This window comes from Trichomycterus rosablanca, chromosome 12 (genome assembly GCF_030014385.1).
Source record: "Trichomycterus rosablanca isolate fTriRos1 chromosome 12, fTriRos1.hap1, whole genome shotgun sequence".
NCBI lineage: Eukaryota > Metazoa > Chordata > Actinopteri > Siluriformes > Trichomycteridae > Trichomycterus > Trichomycterus rosablanca.
In genome coordinates, this window is record NC_085999.1 from 29186459 (window position 1) to 29210807 (window position 24349).

Sequence of the window (24349 nt, forward strand, 5' to 3'; positions counted from 1 at the left end):
CATTGTTTCCACACTCATAGTCACACTTTCCAAGAATCGCTGCAATAAACATTAGCTGCATCAGTCAAATTAAATCAAAGTTTGTCACATATATAGTCATACAGCAGGGAGTAATTAGTAATTACAGAATTGGACAATAAATATTACTGCACTAATTACTACTAAATGGGTTTTTTATGTAAAAAAAAAAAAAAAAGTATAGAGAATTAGAAAATGTAAAATTAAAATAGAAACTTAGATTATAATTAGAAAAGTAGAATTTTCTAATTATAATCTAAGTTTCTATTTTAATTTTACATTTTCTAATTCTCTATACTTTTTTTTTTTTTTTTTACATTTTCAGCTCCACCAGAGTGCACAAATAAAAATAAGCATACACAAATTGTTTGGCATGAAGGCCTGGCTCACAGCTGATGTTCCAGTTCATACCAAATATATACAATAAGGTTGAGATCAAGGCTCTGTTCAGTGCAGGTAGTCATCAAACCATGTCTTTATAAAGCTTTCTTTGTGCACACTGGTATAATCATGCTGAGACTGAAAAGGGCGTTCCCCAAACTTGTGGGATAGAACATCTGAACCTGAACACTCATTAAAATATGTTTAATCATTTTTGTGGCATGTTTGGGGCATTATTATGTGAAATATAGGAACAGCTTTAAGTAAAAGGGATTGCACCATAGGGTGCACCAGGTCCTGCAATAATGCTTAATAATAATTAATAACTGGTGTACAAATAAATCAAGCAGTCACTGAAGAGTCCTGTACTGATATGTGTTCTATATTACCTATTAAACCATGTGCTCAGGGATCCATATATTGTGCACTTTACACCAACGTTAACATTTTAGCATGTTAAACAGTAGTTTTAGAAATACACACTTATCAGTTTGTGATGATGGGGCCTCAAGATTAGGATATGCACTTGATTAGATCTGGCAACCTTTGCTACAGACATCTGCTACAACCGTTTCCACGATCAAAACCGAGAGGAACAAGCTGGTGTAGCGATCTATCGGCAAATCTGACAGACTGACAAGCAAGCGTGATAGATTTAGTGTACTAGACACAGCGCTGGCAAATGCAAATGCTGGAACTTCAGAAGGATGAATTAGGAAATCTATATTTTAGCTCAGTCGAGGGTCGTGGTGGGCCCGGTGCCACCCAGAAACACCGGTCTCCGTACAGAAATACACCCTGTACAAGATGCTCATCCTGCTTAACAAAGCGGGCCAATAACAATAAAAGAACAAGCAACTTGCACCATACTTAGCATTAGCACAGACTTTAGTGCATATACACAAACATGGAGCAGAAAATAGATCAAAGATGAGATTACTTCATCTCTTTCTTTTCGTGCCTCATTTATAAGGCTCAGGATCAGCAGGGGGTGCGTAGATCCTTCCAGAAGCGAACACAATTAAATTCCACGGCATGTGGGATTGCTTCCCAGCCCGTCCAATGATAAGGGCCGATACGCAATAGCGAGAGGTCTTAAGCTCCGGCCGCCCCCGGGAAGCCTCCATCTGAGCGACAAGTTGGTACTCATCAGAATGAAATGAGCAGGAAGGCTTGGAAAAGATCAGCGGGGGATTTTCAACCGGGCTCGAGATCAAGAGACAATGATGGAGCAAGAATTATTGCTCCCGCCGCCACCTCCTCTTCCTCACGCCGCCAGTCCTTTTCCTGCTGATTTGTGAGGGTCCAGGCTTCACTTTCTGGGTCATTATCATTCACAGCCTAATGTGTCCTTTATTCGATTCTTGACTCTGTTTGTGTTCTTTGTGTGGCCCCAGCAGGGAACGAGGGCTCGGCGGAGAATGGGCAGAAGGAGACGTCCACCTGCGACATCTGCCAGTTCGGGGCCGAGTGCGACGTGGACGCGGAGGACGTTTGGTGAGTCAAGAAATGAAACTAAAATACATGACGAGCCATTATTGTTCTATTTTTACACTTGTATGTCAAAACTATATGGTCAAAAGTATGTGGACACCTATAATGGCAAAAGTGGCACCTTGAAACCTTGATTGCAAGCCAGGCCAACATCAGTGCCTGACCTCCTAAATGCTCTTTTGTCGGAATGGCCACAAATTCCCACAGACACACTCCAGAATCTCATGAAAAGCCCATTTTAGAAGAGTGGATGTTGCCACCTAGATTCTGAGTACCTCGTATCGAATGCAGCTCTGCCTCACCGGTCCGAGGCTGAGTGGCTGTATGAGCAACGATTGGCCGGTTGCTCAATTGGGGGGTGGGACAAAGAACCGGATGTGGGTCTCTCTCTGTCAGAATGCGATTACGACCTCTGCCGGCTGATTAGAGGCGCCTGCACAGAGATGAGGAACAGTGCCCTTAGGGTGTGTCTCTCCGCATGCAACGCTAGGTGGCACCAAACTCATCAATGTGTGGGTGGCAAAAATGCATCCGGCTGCTGCCCATGTTTTGGAGGGGGATATGGGTTAGCTTCGATCTCCTCGGTCAGGGCAGGGTTCGGCATAGACAGAGAGGAAGCACGATGCAAATTGAACAATTGAATGCGCTAAAGGGGGAGAAAAAGAGGGGAGAAAAAAAAGAAAAGTGGATGTTGAAATGGCTTCGGACACTAGGAAGGAACTCCAGCTTGTTTTGTCTAACAAGCTCATGGTAACTGCACTTGCTTGCAGATTATTTGTACACCATACTGCCAAAAGTATGTGGACATCTGACCATGAGCTTTAAAACCATGGGCTTTAAAATAAAGTTCCAACTTTCCTTTTTGCAGCTATAACAGCCCTTACTCTTCTGGGAAAAGTACTCAAGATTTTGGAGTTTGTCTATGAGAATTTGCACAATGTTGGATGAGAAGATCTTGCGCATAGTTGATGTTAGTTTATCACAAAGGTGTTCAGTGGGGTTCAGGGTTCTGTGCTGGCCACTGGTGTTCCTCACACCTTGCTTTTACTTGTGGCTTTAAGGTGGGTCGAGGTTGGTGGGAGCAGCTTTTGGTTTGATCGAAATCCAGGCGGGCCGGCAGGTCGTCCCATGTCCACTATCAGACCCGTGCAACTGATTCAAAATTCCCACAGACACACTGTTATGGTTCAAGGCTGGACAAGAATATGAGTGACTTCCATAGAGAACATGTGCTGTAGAGCAGTGGTTCTCAACCAGCCTTGAAGGGGTCCAGGTGCATTTAATTGAGAGGAGTAAAAAAGAATAACCCATAATTGGATGGGAAAATCAATAGGCTATTGGCATATGGGAGATTTCTTGTGATGTCATATAGATCTATTTCAAACTATGTCGGGTATTTGAGAATGGACATACTGTATATTTGATTTGCCTGTCCCAAAAGTGCAAAGGTCATTTGACAGTGACTAGGAAAGATTCAGATTGAGTTGTGATGCAGACCTGCTGAAGCAAACCCAGGTCAGGAAGCTCCCACCACCAGTTCACCAGACAAAAAAATAAATACATCTTCCCATGAGCAAGAAGACAATACCTTCCGTCATCCTTGCTGAGAGTGTAAGAGTAGTATCATTACCTGTGTCAGGAAGGTCCCAGAAATTTTTTGAACACGGGGGGTCTAATGCCAAGTTCACACTACACGACTTTCCCAGTCGTCAGGTCGCTGTACAGTTCACACTACACGACTGAATCTCTTGCACCCGGGAGTCTTTCAGTCAGTGTATATTTCACACTACACGACTGATCGGCGATAGGGGGTTTCACACTACACGATCCATCACCAACTGGAATCGCGGGTGAGCTTCTCTGGTCTCCCAAACTACGTTTAGTCACGAGAACAAACGCGAGAAGTGACTAATGGTTTAATGATACCACGTCCAAAAATGCACGTCAACAAGTAGCGAGTGATCAAAGTTTGTGAGCTGATGTGCAGCGTAAAATCAAAGAGGAAAATAAATGAATCTGAGTGGATTTGGCAACACAAACAGTATAGATTCTTCTATAGTAAGTTGGAGGTTAATTAATAATTTTGTAATGCAGCGTGGGTGTTATGTTTTGTAGAGGATCAAATCAGAAATACTGTAAAACGTGTGTGTGCCGGTGTATCCTGATATAAACTATATCCTCTCCTGCATTTCCCCTCGCACTGTATCCTGCGTTCTCATTGGCTGTTCGACATGTCACTCATTTCCAGTCGTACATCTGAGATCAGATATCTGGCTTGCTAGAAAACTCGATCCGGTCGCCGAGCGGTCGGCGAGCCGGTCGGGTCGAGTTGTTGGATAGTTCACACTTAGCGACTGAGAGCCGAGTTTTGATCGCCGAGCGAACGCTGAGTTGCTCCCGACCCGGAAAATCAAGCGCCGACCGGTCGCCGAGCGAAATCTGGCCAAAAATCGTGTAGTGTGAACTAGGCATAAGAGAACAGAAGGAGTTGTAGAGGAAGAACCGGCAGGTTTGTCAGGTTAAGCCCATGAGCAGAAACATCTAAATTTCATGCTTTCATGTGTTTTTAGCAAAATAACAAAGAATCTTCTTATCACAGCGTGTGGTACCCTTGTAATGATTTGAAAAATACCTCTTTTCCCCCAGCAAGCCACTTTTAAACAATCACAGGGGTATAAACTATACGTATCTGATCAGTTGGACTTCAAAAGCACCCTTCGAGGCAGCCGTCTTTCCGAGCGCTTAAAAACAGTCCGCGTCCTCAGCCATTATCACGTTTATTTGATACGGCACAGCAGGACAAGCGTTCGCCAACCGGCCGGCAAATAAATTCACTGCAGTTAAGTACCCGACTATAAAACCAAAGGACAAAAATAACTGTGGCCCGGAGCAAAGGTAACAAATTACAACCCTGAAAGGAACTATTTATCTAGAGGGACTGAATGCTCGTTTTACACAAGGACTTGTTTGTACTTCAGTCACAAGGTTTGCTGTTGAGTACTGAGTAGCTGACTGGGCATGAAATCATAAAAAAGCTGTTCAAAATGTTCTATTTTTAATTTTTAGTTTTAATAAATGCCATCTCAGTTGTTTTGTACGGTTACAGAGTAACATGCTAGCCCACCATTTCTGAGACCCGAGTCTCAGGTTCGAGTATGGGCAGCGTAGCGTCATCAGGCACAGTTGGGCGTGTCAGATAAAGCGACGGCTTGGTTCCAACTGCCTGGTTGAGACGTCGACTTGTGCGGCAGAAAAATAAAGAGCGCTCCATCATAGGTGCTGAGGCTCGGTGAGAAACTGACCTAAACTCTTTTACAAGTGCCAGCCAGTGGGCCTCCTCAAAGCCTGCAGTAAGTGTCTTGCAACCGGCAGAGGTTGCCAGAGTGCACATATTTAGGTAATTTAATTAGGGACAATGCAAAAAAGAAAATAAATAACAAAATACAAACTTCCATTAATGCTACTTTAAACTGCTCATTAGAAAGCATGTATCAAATATGAATGAAATATTTAACTTATAAAATTATATACATTTAAATTTATATAAACGACAGCTTGACAGGGAGTCACCAAGCAACTCCAACTGTCTGGTCAAGACGCCAACTTGTGTGGCAGAAAAATAATGAGGTCCATCATAGGTGCTGAGGCTCTCGGTGAGAGTCTGACCTGAAATCCTTCACACTTACCAGCCTGTGGTCCTCCTCAAAGCCTGAAGTAGGTGTCTGGCAACCGGTGGAGGTTGCCAGAGTGAACATATTAAGTTTATTTAAATAGGGACAATTCAAAAATAGATAGAAGTAAATAATGTTACTTCAAACTGTATATTGTTACTTCAATATTTAATTGAATATAATTAAGCCTGCTCATGTGGCGCAGCGGTAAAACACGCTAGCACACCAGAGCTGACATTTTGAACTCGTCGGTTCGAAACTCAGCTCTGCCATTCAGCTGGGCTGGGCGGCTACATGAACACTGATTGGCTGTTGTTCATACAGGATGGGAGCCGGATAGGGACCTCATAACTGATGCAAATACGACCTCTGCTGGCTGACTGATGGCGTCTGCACAGAGTCGGGGAACAATTCTGATCAGGGTGTGTCTCTCCGTACACAAAGCTGATTCGCATATGAACTCGCGTCATGCGGGTGAAAAGATGCAGTCGGCTACTGCACGTGTCGGAGGGGGCGTGTCAGTTTGCTCTCCCCAATTAGCAATGGGGATCAGCATCAGTAGAGAGGAAGCGTAATGCAATCGGGTAATTGGATACGACTAAATTGGGAGGAAAATTGGGAAAAATGCAATAAATATAAAAATAAAGAAATAATTTAATATTAATTAATTTGTTTATAACAAATTTAAAAAACTTTAAAAAAAATTTTAAAAAACAGTTGGGCGTGTCAGATAAAGTGCTGACTTGGTTGGGAGTCACCAAGCGACTTCAACTGTCTGGTCAAGACGTGCGGCAGAAAAATAATAAGCGCTTCATCTGCAGAGGTTGCCAGAGTGCACATTACATAGGTAATTTGGATGGGGACAATGCAAAAAATAAAATTAACAACATACAAAGTTCAAATAAAGTTTCTTTAAACTGCTCATTACAAAACATTAATCAAATATGAATCATTTTATATAATTTTATATAAATGTATTTGTTTATAAGAATTAAAAAAAGAAAACATTGCACAATAATAGAGCACGTCTAGAACATCTTTTCTCCGTAGTAGTAGGCCAGCTCAAGTGTTTAAAGTAACGACATTCCCAATGTTGGCTCTGTTCCAAATCACATTAGTGCATTACTCATGCCATTATTAGTACACTGAACTCGGAAAGTACACAGTATGCAATTGGACATGAACCTTTAGTCGCTAACTTAAGCTCAAAGCTGCTATTTCACCGTCTGAGACTCAGTTTCATCATGTACATCTCAGTGCTCCAGTGGTGCAGCAGTATAGCCCTAGCCCACTATTGTGTCTGTTGAATGCCCAACTAGGCCACTGGCTTGAATCCAGATCACCACAATGCCAGCAGGCTGGTCAGACGCTCAACACACAAGTGCCTGGGTTTGAGGGAAGGAAGACTACATTGGCATTTATCTTTCTGCGACTACAACAGAGACTCCTGCTGTCTGTCCGAAGCACCAGTATAAGCAGTGGAAATATTTAAAATGCTGGGAATATCCAGGAATCAAATCCCCAGTGGTGCTATTGGTCAGTCGTGTGTCTACGTACAGACATGATTGGCTGTGTCTTTAAGGAAGGATGGTTGGGGCCTTGCGATGGATTGGCATCCTGTTCAGGGTGTGTTAATGCAATGTGATTACAGGCAAACCTGACCTACCGCAACCCCGACCAGGATAAAACGGTTGCAAGAAATAAAAATTGAATAAAAGGGATTATCCTTTATACGAAGGATCCATCATAGCTTTATTGGGATTTTTACCTATTTGGACCCAGTTTGCATATTTTACATATTTCTGTACACTCTGGCAACCTTCGCATGCCATATGATTCTATTTTCCACCTGCGACATCTTCAAAAAAGGGTTGGAATCCCCAGCGGTGCTATTGGCCAGTCAAGTGTCTACATACATACATGATTGGCTGTGTCTTTGGAAGGGATGGTCGAGGCCTTGCAATGGATTGGCGTCCTGTTCAGGGTGTATAAATGCAATGTGCCCAGTTATTACAGGGAAACACGACCCACCGCTGCCCCAGTTGTAAGAAATAAAAATGGAATTAAAAAAAATAATGCCTTATAGGAGGGATCCATCATAGCTGTTTTGGGGTTTTTACCCTCTTTGGATTCAGTTTGCATATTTTACATATCTTTGTACACTCTGGCAACCTTCACATGCCATCTGATTCTATTTTCCACCTGGGACATCTGCGAAAAATTCAAAATGCAGGGAAAAAAGAAAAAAATAAGGGATCCAGGGTTGGAATCCCCAGTGCTATTGGTCGGTTGGGTGTCTACATACAGACATGATGGGCGGTGTCTTTGGAAGGGATGGTCGAGGCCTCGTGATGGATTGGCGTCATGTTCAGGGTGTATAAATGCAATGTGTCTGTCAGAAGCCCGGCTAGAATCTGGAGTCGATTGTTAAACAGTAAATCTTTTAAGACATTTTTTTTTTCAACAAGGGCCTTAGTCAGTTGTTGGACCACTACTACAACTTAAATATATTTTATAACTATCTGGATACACACTGAATAGATTTAAAAATATATTATAAAATATATATGTAATGCTAATGGAATAAAGCACTGTCTAACAATTTGATTCGTGTATGACGACCCTAAAGGCCGTAGCTTATGGTTTCCATTATTTTTTTATTTTTATCAAACCAATCTGTGACCCCTTGTGCCCTGAAAAGGTCACACAGTCACCCTTTTAAGAGACCAGTTTTATCCTGATAGAAATGTTCTATTATATTGCTCAGATATAAAAAGAAAGCCTTTAAGCTGGCAGAATGCATCTCACAGCATAAAGGAGCCACCAGAGCCCTCTCACTGTAGGGCACAAGCATTCAGAAGGTCGTCTCGTCTGAACATATAAAAGCTTTAGAACTGATGTTTCTCTATTTATTTTACTATTTATTCATCAGGATTTTGTTTTCTTTAAGTAGCATGACATTTCTCAGCTGTAGGCGCTTTTCAGATTGTGTTTTGCTCTCCGGGTGGTACTTGAAGGCATGACCTTGGATGAATAATTAGGGAAGAAAACCCATGAAAGGGAAGAGGGTGATGATGACAGTTTCATCTCTGTTAATGTTGCAAGCTTTTCACTACATCATCAGAAGCTTATTGTTATTCAGGAGGTTTGGTGGGAAACCCTTGTCTCACAACAGCAGGAAATCAGAATGGTCAAGCGCTGCAGAGGTCAGAACGCATTCTGCTTTACTAACAAGGCTTGTTGGAAGCATTTTTTTATGATAGATTATTTTCATAGGTATTAGAATTAGCTGATTACTATTCAAACATCCAGCCTTTTAAATCACAAAGGGGATGTGGACCCTTGGGATACTAAGGGCAATTTTTTAAATACAGTTCACCTGTATATATTGACATTACAGGTATACAAACATCTGCTTCTATACTGTGTTAAGGAATAAATATTACTTTTACATCAAAAATTACATTTTTTTTACAATTACATGTAGTTGATATTATGATTTTATTATTATAGTTGTTAACATCATTATTATTAGTAGTAATTGACAATAATAATAATAATAATAATAATAGCACAAATGAAGTCTTTCTGTAGTAATATTGACATTTATATTAATATTAATACTACTACTAATAATATTAATAATAGAACAAATGTTTTACTGAATTAGGATTTTCATCTCATATCAGCCAATCAGCAGCATATAAAAGAAGTTTTTATATATTTTTAAAGTTTTTAACATTATTATTATTATTAGTAGTAGTAGTAGTAGTAAAAAAAAATCATAATAATAGTAATAATAACAGTAATAATAATAATAATATTAATAGTTATAACAATAATAATATTAATAATAGTAATAACAATAATAATATTAATAATAGTAATAACAATAATAATAGTAATAACAATAATAATAATAGTAATAATAATAATCATAATAATAGCATTACTTTCTGCATTAGGATTTTCATCTCACATCAGCCAATCAGCAGCATATACAATAATTATGGTTGTTAACATTATTATTATTGATAGCAGTAGTAGTATTGACAGTAATAATTCTATTAATACTTCTACTACTACTACTACTAATAATAATAATAATAATAATAATAATAATAATAACAATAATTGTAATAATAACAATAATAATAATATTATTAATAATAATAATAATAATAATAATAGTAATAACAGCACTAATTAGGTTTTTCTGAATTAGAATTTTTATCTCACATTAGCCAATCAGCAGCATATAAAATAATTGAAGTTGTTAACATTATTATAATTAGTAGTAGTAGCAGAACTAATATTACTATTAGTATTAATAGTAGTAGTAAAAAAAATAATAGTAATAATAATAATACAGCACAAATTAGGTCTTTGCATTAGAATTTTCATCTTACATCAGGCAGTTAGCAGCATATTAAAGTTAACTTAAAGAATTAAAGTTAACATTATTATTAGTAGTAGTAATAGTAGTAGTAATATTATTATAATAATAATAATAGCACAAATGAGGTCTTTGCATTAGGATTTTTATCTCACTTCAGCCAATCAGCAGCATCTACAATAATTTTTAGGGCAGTCAAAAGTTCCTTTTGATCTATTGGGTGCTGTTGCTAGGCAGAAACTGCATCTTACTTCAGTTTTTTGGGTACATTTTTATGGTGCTGTTACACCAACAAGATAGAAGCCAACCGCTCCTACAAAGCTGGAGGCATTAAATGTGTTTTATGTGATTCATTTAACACACTTGTTAGGAATTGCAGTGTTTAAGACTTGTACTCAGTAATAAGGAGATGTGTCCACATACTTTCGGCCATATAGTTTATTGTGAAATGATATTTTTTGCTATATATACCACTGTAAATCAGCTATAGTGGTAGTGGTAAATAAGAAGCTGTGTGTGTATTGTGCATGCACTGCTTTACGCAAGCAAGCAATTATTGAAGACACACACACGCAATGTACCAGCAGAAGGCAGGTCCTGCGAATGCAAACGTAGATAAAATCAGTTAAAAATAGAACTAATTTTAGGTTAATGATACAGTGAAGAATTCCAGCTGATGTGCACAGCATTATCAGTGCCAGGCCAACCATTACTGAAGCTGAAAACAGAAGCGTTTGGCAACAACATGGTTTTGGACTCAGCCCACCCCTTTACGAGGCCATTAGGGAACTTGTGAGTGTTTTACGATAGGCCCGTCGGCCCCGCGGATCTGCTTTCTAAAGCCGCAGCACGAGAGAGCAGCAGTTATTCTTAATGGAAACGGGCTCGTCTCAAACTTGCCTCCAGCCCTCAGCCTCCCGGCTGAAAGTCCTCGGAGGAGGATTACTCATCGGTCTTAGCTAAGATTTAAACACCTTAAGGATGAAATGACCGAGCAGTGGCGTAAGAGCCGAGATATTATACCTCGCCGGAAAGAGACAGTTCTTCCTTTCCTACCCGCTCAGCCATATCTGCACGATTCAAGCCGTTAATGCCAGACCCTGAGGGACAGACTCAAGCCAGGCTCTTACTCGGATCCACTCGACTGCAGATGACTCACTCGCTTCCACCCACCCCAGCCGTTCCTTCCTATTTCTTCTCTTTTTGTCATCTACAATTTGCATCTTTCTACTTTTCTACTTTCTACATTCACTAATTTGCTCCGTACCTTTATTCGTCAACTGCAGGTGCTTGGGCCACATAGCGATAAATTACACTAGCCTGCTACTGCTGGGATCCAGGGTTCGAATCTGCTATCAGTCAGTCTGGCATCTACATACAGGCATGATTGGTTATGTATGTATTGATGTGTTACTGCATTGCGTCAAGTGATTCCAGGAAAGCCGGACCCCCCATGACCCTGACCGTTAAATTACACTAGCCTGCTACTGCTGGGATCCAGGGTTCGAATCTGCTATCAGTCAGTCTGGCATCTACATACAGGCATGATTGGTTATTTATGTATGTATGGATGTGTTACTACATTGCGCCAAGTGATTCCAGGGAAGCCGGACCCCCCATGACCCTGACCGTTAAATTACACTAGCCTGCTACTGCTGGGATCTAGGGTTCGAATCTGCTATCAGTCAGTCTGGCATCTACATACAGGCATGATTGGTTATGTATGTATGTATGTATGGATGTGTTACTGCATTTCGCCAAGTGATTCCAGGGAAGCCGGAGCCCCCCATGACCCTGACCAGGATAAAGCAGTGGTAAAACATGACAGTGAATGGAAACTGCACTTACAGACTTCATGTTTTAAATTTAGTACATTTATCAGTGTGTATTATGTCAAATGACATGAAAATGTATAAACACACACATATAGGATGGACTATAAATATTTTTCTTTATAAGAATTTGTATTAAATTGTTGAATTTGCCTTGTGTGTGTGAATGGGTGTATGTTTGCACTGTGTGGACTGGCGACCTGTCTGGGGTGTTTCCTGCCTTTCACCCAATGAATTAGACCCACCATTACCCTGACCAGAATGAAGCAGTGGTAAAACAGACCATGAATAAACGATTAAATTTTTTTTTAAATACATTCATTCATAAAACCACAAGGTTGTGACAATCATTTACGTGAGAGAAAAAAACGGTTAAAGCATTGTCTTTAGCTCACTCTTATCTTCTATTTTATTACTTCCGTCTCTTTCTCCCCATCTTATGAGAGAATTGTGGGAGAAACAACGGTACAAGGGATTAGAAATGAAATCAATGCTCTAAGCCACACTAATAATGTTGTATGTGTCTGTTTTTACGCTGCTCCAGCTTTCCAATAAGCTCTTTGTACAACAAGCCAGACTTTCGAAGATGACCCTAGCCAGATAGTGTGTGTGTGTGTGTGTGTGTGTGTGTGTGTGTGTGTGTGTGTGTGTGTGTGTGTGTGTGTGTGTGTGTGTGTGTGTGAGTGAATCTATACTGGCTGTAAAAGGACAGGTGAACAGACAGGAAGCCTGCCAGCAAACTTTAGATAACAGGAAAATCGTATGGATCTCACAAATCAATAACACATATCAGTCACTCAACCAGATAAACACACACACACACACACTAAATAGGAAATTGTCTGTAGAAAATGGGACTAGTACAACAGTCACTAATATAATGTTCAGTTGCAGCCTCCACTCACCTGGAAAGGCTTTCTACAATAATTTAGAGTGCGTTTGTGGGAATTTGTCTCCATTCAGTCTACAAAAATATTTGTTCGAACACGAGGTCGAACACGTGACCGACATTCTAACCATTTAACAGTGCAGAGCTCAGTACAGATCACTGGACTTTCTTAAAAATAAACTAAAGTTCAGTTCTGCACTGTCCCTGTTCTATCCACTTTCTTCGTTGGGGGCTGCCAATGTCTTTGTGTCCTTCATTTGTTGCTGTTATTTCAGCCACCTTATTTATTTGGTAAATAAATATCCTCTTTTTGTAAGTGGCTTTCTAGCCACATCTTTAAGGTGCGTGGCGTCTGGGCCCATTACACTTTCCTACAAACTCTGGATGTTTCTGTCATAGAGTCACGTTAAGATAAAGTCTTGATGGTCTTTGTAGACCTCGCTTTTTCAATTGGTACAGAAAAAGCCCTCTCCATACTGTTACCACAAAATTTAAAGTATATTTTTTTTATAATTGACTTTGTGTACCTGTTAGCAATGGCTGTGCCTGACACACATGAACTATAGTAATAGGAATATTTGGGTGGAGTGTCCACAAACGTTTGCTGGTGTAATTTATACTAGGGTTGTTGTAATTACAACCTCTGCTGGCTGATCGATGGCTCTGCACAGAGACAGGGAATAATGGAGATCAGTGTGTGACTCTTAGTGCTTGATACAGAACTAAGGACATAAATTTTTGCCCATTCGTGCTTGATATGAGACTTCGGCTGCTCAACAGTCTTTGGTCACCGTTGTCTGATTCTCCTCTTTATTAAACAAATAGATCTGGACTGCAGGCAGGCAAATCAAGCAAACATACTCTTGCTGACGTCACCCTTATGTGTGTCATTAAAATCTCAATAAAACCTTCACATCGATGATAGCTTTACACATATGCAAGTCACCCATGCTGTGGCAACTGCTGCACCCCCTTACCATGACAGTCTGGATGGTCTTTTTTATCTTTGGCATGGAGAACACATACAGCAGTGGTTTCCAGCCCTGCCCTATATGGACTGACATTTCTCCAGATTCCTTAATTCTTTTTACAATATTATGTCTGGTATATGGTAAGAATTTTTGAACTGATCATTTTTGGTGGATCCTCCTTTTATAACCAATTTTGATACCCTCATTTTACCAGTCCACCTGCTTATTTGGAATGTTGCAAAACAGGCTAACGTTTCACTCATTCAGGAAAATAGTACTCTCCAGCTTATTTTGACAAGACATTATCACTGTCTGACTTTAAACTAGTCTGATCCAGCATCTAAATCTCTACAACAATTAAAACATTACAATCAAGCTCCAAAATGTTTCTAAATAAGTTATACTGTGCAGGTTAGGCTTGTAAATCTACTTCATGTCTCAAAAAAGCTTTGATCATGTGGACTTGTATAATTTATGCTCTGTGTTGGAACAGTTTGTGGTCCTCAGCTATGTGTAAAAGCTGTTTCTCTGCTTTCATGCCTTGTATTTAATTGCAATTTTACTTGGCAAATGTGTTCATGCATGGCGTAGCTCGATGCCTACAATTGCTTTTTAAAGAAAGCCTTGCCAGCCTGATAATTATGTGCCGAAATACTTCAGTAATTGGACTGAATTGTGTGCCCTGGCAAATATTACTTGGGTTGATTGAATTTGTCTGAATTCTTGCCATCTCCGGATGGCGACTATCTGAAAAAAACTAACTGTACTGTTTGTTTCGAGATGCATAAGATGAAATGTAATTTATTTGTGGTTAAAATTCATAAGCTGTACATTTTAGATGGATGGATGGATAGACAGACAGACAGACAGACAGACAGACAGATAGATAGATAGACAGACAGATTCGATAGATATATAGACACAGACATGTAGATAGACAGACAGACAAAGTGACAGACAGACAGACAGATAGATAGACAGATAGATAGAGACAGACAGACAGACAACAGATAGATAGATAGATAGATAGATAGATAGATAGATAGATAGATAGATAGATAGACAGACAGACAGACAGACAGACAGACAGACAGACAGACAGACAGATAAATAAACAGATAGATAGATAGATAAACAGATAGACTGACAGATAGATAGATAGATAGATAGATAGATAGATAGATAGATAGATAGATAGATAGACAGACAGACAGACAGACAGACAGACAGACAGACAGACAGATAAATAAACAGATAGATAGATAGATAAACAGATAGACTGACAGATAGATAGATAGATAGATAGATAGATAGATAGATAGATAGATAGATAGATAGATAGATAGACAGACAGACAGACAGACAGACAGACAGACAGACAGACAGACAGACGACAGACAGACAGACAGATAAATAAACAGATAGATAGATAGATAAACAGATAGACTGACAGATAGATAGATATACATAGATAGATAGATAGATAGATAGATAGATAGACGGACGGACGGACGGACAGATAGATAGATAGACAAACAGACGACAGATAGATAGACAGACAGACAGACGACAGATAGATTGACAGACAGACAGACAGACAGACAGACAGACAGATAGATAGGCATAGATAAAAAGACATAGATAGACAGACAGTAGACAGACAGACAGATCGATAGACAGACAGATAGACAGACAGATAGACAGAGACAGATAGATAAAAAGACAGATAGACAGACAGACAGACAGATAGACAGACAAACACAGTTAGCCTCAAGCCATTTACACCAGTCAGATTATCATTAAGAATTAAGGCAGCATTTTAATGTATCTAAGAATTTAGACAGCCTTCTTCTTGAGAGCGTGTAGGATGACATCTATGTAGAGAGCTCACTAGGTTTTCAGACAGACACTTTGTGTAATGTTGTGTTTTCAGCATCTGTCTATATTTCTTTACTGACAGATCTGCAAATGCACTGTTATGTTACGCCATCAATCACAAAAAGAATGGAATAAAAGTGATAATGTTATGCTTAAGTGAAACACAGGCAAAATGAGGAAGGTTCTTTCCATCTACTGTCTGGTCTAGAGAAGCAACAGATGGCTAGACAGCTAGACTTCTGCTCTCCTCGGTCAGGGTGTCGCCAGAGTGAACAGGGAAATTAAGTGTGGCTAAACTGGGACTATGAAAACAGAGAGATATAATGTTCATCAAGAGCTTCACTGATGTGGTTTTCATGACCAAGCAGGGAACACAAATGAGAAATAACCTTGCAAATGTTGAATCTCAAGTATTAGCATTAGACAGTATGATGGACAAATCATGCACACAAAAACATACTTACACATCAGACAGCTGGTACAGTCATCATTGCTCGGGTTTGCTTTGAATAGGGCTATAGTGTACTGATTGTGTGTGTGTTAGAGATATGCTGAGTGAGTGTATACTGTAGTTGTTGGCGCAGTGCAGTTGCAGTAGTACCACTGTTTGGAGAGTGTGAGAGACACCATTAAATATTAATACTCTAGACACATTATCCTTTCTGACCAACACAGACGGTCACTGAGGAGAGTAAAAGTCTGTAAGTGTGTGTGTGTATGTGTGTGTGTGTGTGTTTGTGAGAGTGTGTAGTTTACTTTGATTTTTTTTGTATCATTTCAATACGAATACAGGACAAAGAAACTGAAAGCATTGCTGCTGTGGGTCGCCTGGGTGGCTCAGCAGTGTAACACAGTAGCCCACTAGTGAGAGGTTCAGGTTTCGGTGACACCACCAGCCTCTCCGAATGAGGAAAAGTGGGATAGGGGTCACTTCTTTGCTGGTGGAGGAGGGTGGTGGTGAAGGAATAACAAAGGTATAGCGTGATTCTTTATTTATGAATTTTGTATATATATAAATTAGTTTTCTGTTTAAATCCATCGCTGGAAGCTGGAAAGACGCACCAGGTGGATTTATGTATGTCTGAGGAGCTGTTGCCAGACTGCATGTGCGGATTGGGTATATCCAAACTGAAAAAAAACATAATGGGTGGAAAACACATTACTACTATAGTACTGGGTGGCACGGTGGCTGGTGGGTAGCACTGTCTCCTCACAGCAAGAAGGTCCTGGGTTTGGTTTCCAGGTGGAGCAGTCCGGGTCCTTTCAGTATGGAGTTTGCATGTTATCCTCATGTATAAATATACTGTATATATACACACTGATCAGCTATAGCATTAAAACCACCTCCTTGTTTCTACACTCACTGTCTATTTTATCAGCTCCACTTACCATATAGAAGCAATTTGTAGTTCTACAATTACTGACTGTAGTCTATCTGTTTCTCTGCATGCTTTGTTAGCCCCCTTTCATTCTGTTCTTCAATGGTCAGGACCCCCACAGGACCACTACAGAGCAGGTATTATTTAGGTGGTGGATGATTCTCAGTACTGCAGTGACACTGACATGGTGGTGGTGTGTTAGTGTGTGTTGTGCTGGTATGAGTGGATAAGACACAGCAGCACTGCTGGAGTTTTTAAATACCATGTCCACTCACTGTCCACTCTATTAGACACTCCTACCTAGTTGGTCCACCTTGTAGATGTAAAGTCAGAGACGATCGCTCATCTGTTGCTGCTGTTTGAGTTGGTCATCTTCTAGACCTTTATCAGTGGTCACAGTACGCTGCCCCTGGGGCACTGTTGGCTGGATATTTTTGGTTGGTGGACTATTCTCAGTCCAGCAGTGTCAGTGAGGTGTTTCATCAGCGCTGCTGTGTCTGATCCACTCATACCAGCTTCTATATGGTAAGTAGAGCTGCTAAAATGGACAGTGAGTGTAAAAAACGAGGTGGTTTTAATGTTATGGCTGTATATATATATATATATATATATCGAGCTGATTGTGAGTCTCTGAAATAACTGAAGCACGCCATAAATGATTTAACAATTTTGACTAAGCCAGACCAATTTTAGCCCAATAATTAGTTTTTTTAGCACATCTGTTGTAAACATCAGGCTCCATTCTCATTAATTTCTTGGTAAGGAACAAGCTAATAAAGCTACTGTTAAAACACTAAATAAATAATCTGGCTTCCTTTAGTGCTATTTTTACTCAGCACTCATTTCTTTCTAATAATAGAAACAGGGCAGAAACGATTAAGTCTGCCAGTACAAATCTATTTACAGTGTCCAAGTCCCAAACAGTAAAATAGCCGTGTTATTAGCTGTGGGACTGTGGCTGATATTTTGAGCATTTGTAGCTCTGCCTGCTGCTCATGGCTATTGATTCAGACTGCTGATAGACCAGCTGATGCCCAAATCTGCCCAGAGTCACTTTCTGACAGGCACAAGAGAAACAATGAAATCCTTTTCTTCTTCCACTTCCTTAAGTGTATTTGTGGTTGTAGGCACTGTGTGTTATGCTATTTCTGCCACCCCAGACGAGTAAAAGACAGTCCACGGCTTTGTTTCACATAACAGCTTTGTAAAGCCTAGGAGAGGGGAATTAAAAAAGAGAGAAAACATTAAAAGTGACAGAGTAATAATTACAGTATCAGAAAGTTTGGAGCTATTCAGCAGGGTAGTGATCAGGAACAACGACTTTCACCGACTCATTTGTTGAAGAGATTGTGCTGAACCTGCAGGTTTTCTTAGTCTACCTGCAAAGCTGCATACAGCTGAACTGAGGACTATGTAGCTTAAGAGGCTAAGAACAGACAGATTACAATTACAAGCCTAATTACAAAAAAATTGGGACATTTGGTAAAACGCAAACAGAGTTTGTTTATTAGGATTTTAACATCATGTTTTACACTTTGGTTACATTCATGACAGGAACGGTAGTTACTCATTACACAAGGGAAAACCCACGCAAACACGGGAAGAACATGCAAACTCCACACTACACACTGGGGATTGAACCCAGGACCTTCTTGCTGTGAGGCGACAGTGCTACCTACTTAGCCTCCGCGCCGCCCCACAAACAGAGTAACAGTAAACAGGGGTTGCAGCATAGCATTTATTTTATGTACAAACACATATTTTTTGTTACCATGGTAGAATTCACACATAATCCCCAATCTCGGGTGTGGCTTGGTGGTCCTGGGTTATATGGCAAAAAGGTCCTGGGTTCAGTTTCTATTTGGAGCGATCTGGGTCCTTTCTGTGTAGAGTTTGCATGTTCTCCAAATGTCTGGGTACTACAGTTCCACAAATCCGAAGACATGCAGTCAGATTAATTAGAGATACAATTTGTATGTGTGTGCCCTGTGATGAAGTTGTGACCTGTCCGGGCTGTTTCCTACCTTTTACCCATTGAATTGCACCCACCTTGACCTTGACCAGTATAAATCGGTGGTAAAACAGACAGTAAGTTAATAACTAAATAAATTCTTTTTTTTTCAGCCAATGTTCACACATTTAAAAGGACACACTCAAAAGGACCTGCCCGGGCATCCAAAAAAGCATGACATGAGTAATGGCTGTGTCTGATGGAGGGAAAGGTTGAATGTGGGTAGTTGTATGCTGTACGGCTCTCCGTGAGACTAACAGGTGAAAAGGTGCAGTACCGCTGTGGTTAAGGTACTGAACTAGTAATCAGAAGGTTGTTGGTTGAAGTCCCAACACCGCCAAGTTGCCACTGTTGGGCCCCTATGCAAGGCCCTTAACCCACAACTGCTCGAATAATGATACCTTCATAATTGTAGGTTGCTTTGGATAAAAGTGTCTGCTAAATGCCTTACAGTGCAGCAGCAGCATAGCGGTTAAGGTACTGGACTAGCAAGCAGAAGGTTGCTGGTTCAAACCCCACCACTGCCAGATTGCCACTGTTGGGCCCTTGAGCAAGGACCTTAAACCTGAATTGTATACTGTCACAATTTTAAAAGACCTAGCGTGCATGCCGGAGGGGCCGAGTGATAGTCTGCAACTCTTCTCGCTCAGGATTGGGATCTGGATTGGTGGTGGAGGTTACAGTCAACTAGATTGGGAGGAAAAGAGGAAATGGAAATTGCAAATAGAAGCTTTCTCAGATGGGTGGCTGTTATAGGATGTTATAGCTGAAAAAATCACACCGAGGTCACTCTATTTCAATACCATTTGTGTTTAAAATCGGATGTCCAACAAGCTCATGGTCAGGTGTCCTAATACTTTTGGCCATAGTGTATCTATACTACAACATAATGATTTTTTGCTAAATACATGTTTCATTTTCCCCCTTTTCATCCCAAGTTACTCATTTCTAGTTCCCTCTACACTTCCTCTGCTGCTTGCACCACCCCCACGCTGGTAAAGGAAAGCCACAGATAAGCACCTGTCCCCTTTAACACGTGTAGTCTCCTCAGTCAGTATAGGGGTCTGCAGTGGCGGTGGAAGTTACAGTCGACTAGATTGGGATGAAATTTGTTTTTGGTTACATCCACACTAATGAAGTCATGGACAAATCAGAACAGGCGCTTGAGTAGGACTTAATCCTTCTGTGGTGAACTAATGACCCCCACAGCACATTACACACATCACACCCCGTACTATCCTGCTACATTCACGTCGGCATCTATCCATTCTAATGACCTATGTAAACAAACATTTTCCGTTCTGAACCGTTATGTGAACAGATAACCGTCGTGGGCTGGAAACGTTTCATGTTGTTCTGTTTAAGATGACACATCATCTTTGGCTGAATCCCAGAATGGCCCACTAATGGACATTAGAGCAATGTGTAGCGCGTGGAAGCCATTATTTCACACCCGACGTAGCGGAATCCGTTTCACATCTTGCTAATGCGGGCATTCGGGGCGGATAAAAAAGCTTTGTGTTTTACTGTCGTGTTCTTTCAGAGGGTTTGAGGAAAATGCTGGCCTAAACACTTTTATAAATGGATGCCGAAGCTTTCAGTGGTTTTAGTGTTTACTCGCGTCGACACGAACGCCGCTGACTTCTATTCAGACATCAGAACGAGTGGCTCGGATCACAGATGAATGTAGATAATAGACACTGGTGTGGGCGGGATGGATGAAAAAGGGAAACCACAGACAGGTTGTTTTGCTAATGTGTTCTGTGGTAAAAGTTTTACTCCAAACTGTAAACATTTGGATGCGTCCCATAGGAGTGATTTAGTCTGGAATAGTTCTGCACTGGGTGACACTCATAATACTTAGTAGCTTTGAAGTACTTTGGCATCCTCCAGAATACAATCTCATATAGATTAATACTCCAACACTAGAAAGTGCAATAGCAGGTCATAGCTGGTGTAATACCTTCATACCTTTTGGTTTGAGACGTGGCCTTGCATTGATATTCAATAAATAACTACACTACATGCACAAAAGTATTTGTGTTTCAGCCAAACAGTTGCTAACAGGTGTAATAAATCAGTTATTTTTTGGCTTTCCATCTTTTGGGGAAGGTCCTTACCTGTTTCACAAGAAATGTTTGGTTTAAAGAAACTCCAGTGGCCTGCACAGAGCCCTGACCCCACTCAACAACTTTAAAATGAATAGGAACATCAATTGAGGCTTTTTTGACATCAGTGCCCAGCCATTCAAATCCACTTTTGACTAAATAGGCACAAATTCCCACAGACATACTTTAAAGTCTTGTAAGAAGCTTTCTCAAAATGTGGCTGAGGCCACTCAGGTTGCACAGAAGTAAAACACGCTAGCACACCAGAGCTGACATTTTGAACTCGATGGTTCGATACTCAGCTTTATCATCCGGCTAGTTTGGGCGGCTACATGAACAATGATTGGCTTGTTGTTCCTACAGGGTGGGAGGCCAGATAGGGACCTCATAACTGATGCAATTGTGACATCTGCTGGCTGGTTGATGGCGCCTGCACAGGGTTGAGGAATAATGCGTTGATCAGATCAGGGTGTGGCTCTCCGTACACAAAGCTGATCCACATATAAACGCGCCTCACACAAGTGAAAAGATGCAGTCGGCTACTGCACGCGTTTTAGAAGGGGGCGTGTGTCAGTCTCGCTCTCCTCAATCAAAAGTGGAGATCAGCATCAGTAGAGAGGAAGCATAATGCAGTCAGGTAATTGGATATGACTATATTTCCTTCCAAGTTATTCAATTCTCGCTCTCCTCTACACCTCCTGTGCTGCTTGCACCAGCACCTCAACCAGACAGGTGGAGTTGCTTTGCTTTGGCAATAGGGAGAAACCGACCTTTCCTCCCTCAGACACGGCCAGTTATGTCTGTGGCTGGAGAGATGGACAAAGGGATGGTTTGATGAATTGACCGATGGGTGGGGTTGAATGGATGGATTGATGGATGGATAATGGACAAATGACTGAATGGATTGATGGATGGACAAATGACTGGTGCTTCAGTGCACAGCAATGAAATTCACTTAGCAAATAGCAACATTGTGCAAAAATTTAGTTATTAAATGAGTGAATTAAATGAGTGAATGAACTAATGCACTACTGTTCCTGAGTTGACTTAGAATGCGGATGTGATCACACTGAGATGCTAGAACAATCTGTCGACAGCTACATGGAAAGAGATAATAAAGTAGAACCATTACAAAGACAAATGTGCTTCTGAGAGTTCAGTGGTGCAGCATCCACAGCCACTGATCCACAGGAATGCTGGAAAGCGATACGCACAGACTCATTTTTCACCATATTCTTCTCTAGATGGCTGAGTACATGTGTGGTAAAAGGCTCAGGTGGCTCTATTTTGCTGGAGGGTTGTATTTTGAAGGAACGGTTCGAGTCTGCTTGTCTCCTTTGGGTGTTTTTGGACATAAATGTTGCACAATCTTGCCAGGGTTCAGACAGACCATGTCTATGTTGTTGAGTATTTGAACCAAAGTTATTCAGATTGATCAATAAGATCGAAACATTTCTCTTCTGCCGCGTGCACAGGGCACAAAGGGTCACTGAATGGTTTGATGATTACACCGATCAGCCATAACATTAAAACCACCTCCTTGTTTCTACACTCACTGTCCATTTTATCAGCTCCACTTACCATATAGAAGCACTTTGTAGTTCTACAATTACTGACTGTAGTCCATCTGTTTCTCTGCATGCTTTGTTAGCCCCCTTTCATGCTGTTCTTCAATGGTCAGGACCCCCACAGGACCACCACAGAGCAGGTATTATTTAGGTGGTGGATCATTCTCAGCACTGCAGTGACACTGACATGGTGGTGGTGTGTAAGTGTGTGTTGTGCTGGTATGAGTGGATCAGACACAGCAATGCTGATGGATTTTTTTAAACACCTCACTGTCACTGCTGGACTGAGAATAGTCCACCAACCAAAAATATCCAGCCAACAGCGCCCCGTGGTCAGCGTCCTGTGACCACTGATGAAGGTCTAGAAGATGACCAACTCAAACAGCAGCAATAGATGAGCGATCGTCTCTGACTTTACATCTACAAGGTGGACCAACTAGGTAGGAATGTCTATAATAGAGTGGACAGTGAGTGGACACTGTATTAAAAAAAAACTCTATCAGCGCTGCTGTGCCTGATCCACTCATTCCAGCACAACACACACTAACACACCACCACCATGTCAGTGTCACTGCAGTGCTAAGAATGATCCACCACCCAAACAATACCTGCTCTGTAGTGGTCCTGTAGGGGTCCTGACCATTGAAGAACAGGGTGAAAACAGGCTAAAAAGTATTTAGAGAAATAGATGGACTACAGTCAGTAATTGTAGAACTACAAAGTGCTTCTATATGGTACATGGAGCCGATCAACTGGACAGTGAGTGTAGAAACAAGAAGGTGGTTTTAATGTTATGGCTGATCAGTGTATAAATGTGATGATTTGCCAGTCATGTGCTGTTCCTATTGAAATTAACAGATCTGAACCCAACTCAACATCACGATCATTAAAACAACAAATAAAGAAAGATTGTTTTGGAAGAATGTTCAGCTCCTTAAGGAGAGTTATAATGACTTGTGGATTTGTCGGCAGGTTGTGGTGGCCCAAAACCTTATTAAGAAATTTTATATTCTTTTTGCCTTTAATTAGAGACCACTTCAGAAAAGGCCAGATGGTGTATAGTCTCCTATGCATGAAAAAAGCCAATAATGAGATTTTTTGCTATTACTTTTCCTCTGAGCACAGTACAGACTTGCATTTGTGGATGCATCAATGAAGAGTAGAAATGTAACGATACACTCTACCCACGATGCAATGCGATTCACAATACTGGGTTTACAATACGATTTTTTCCCGATTTTTTTAAACTGAAATTGACAAATTATGACAAAGTTTCCTTTTATTATTTCTCTTTAAAAAAAAAAAGAAAATAAAAACTGTATTTGTACTTATCTTTTATTTATCTAAATAATGAATGCCCTTTTATTTCTGAGGTAGGTACAAACTATGCAAAACAGTTTTAAATTAAGCCCAATTTGGCTTGAAATTGAAAAACCCCGAATCTGGCAACCAGGCGTATAGCGCCAGTGACGTCAACCAGGCGAGGTGTATAGCACCAGTGCCCTCTGCTGTTTAAAGTGAATATGGATTTATTTTACATGTCAAATCGATTCGAATCGTGGAATTTTTGTATCGGTTATCAACTGTCTTGTGGTGCATCGTTAATGAAGAGTGTCTTTTAATGTTGGTTTGTCATAGTATCCTCAAGTGACCATCATTTGGTGGGGGTAGCTGGCCCTGCTCTTTGTGCACTAAAGATCAACTGAAGACCCTAAATCTTTAAATAATATTATTCATTGTAGAGATGCAAAAA

General features: G+C 40.6%; 1 protein-coding gene across 1 annotated transcript in view; it reads left to right on the forward strand.

Annotated features, from left to right (window-relative positions):
• Positions 1 to 24349, forward strand: part of tmeff2a (transmembrane protein with EGF-like and two follistatin-like domains 2a) — a 181342-nt gene that overhangs the window by 141028 nt on the left and 15965 nt on the right. The window contains exon 5 of the mRNA XM_063006317.1: positions 1797 to 1896. Coding sequence (XP_062862387.1) covers positions 1797 to 1896 — 100 coding nt within the window. The remainder of the gene's footprint in view (positions 1 to 1796; positions 1897 to 24349) is intronic.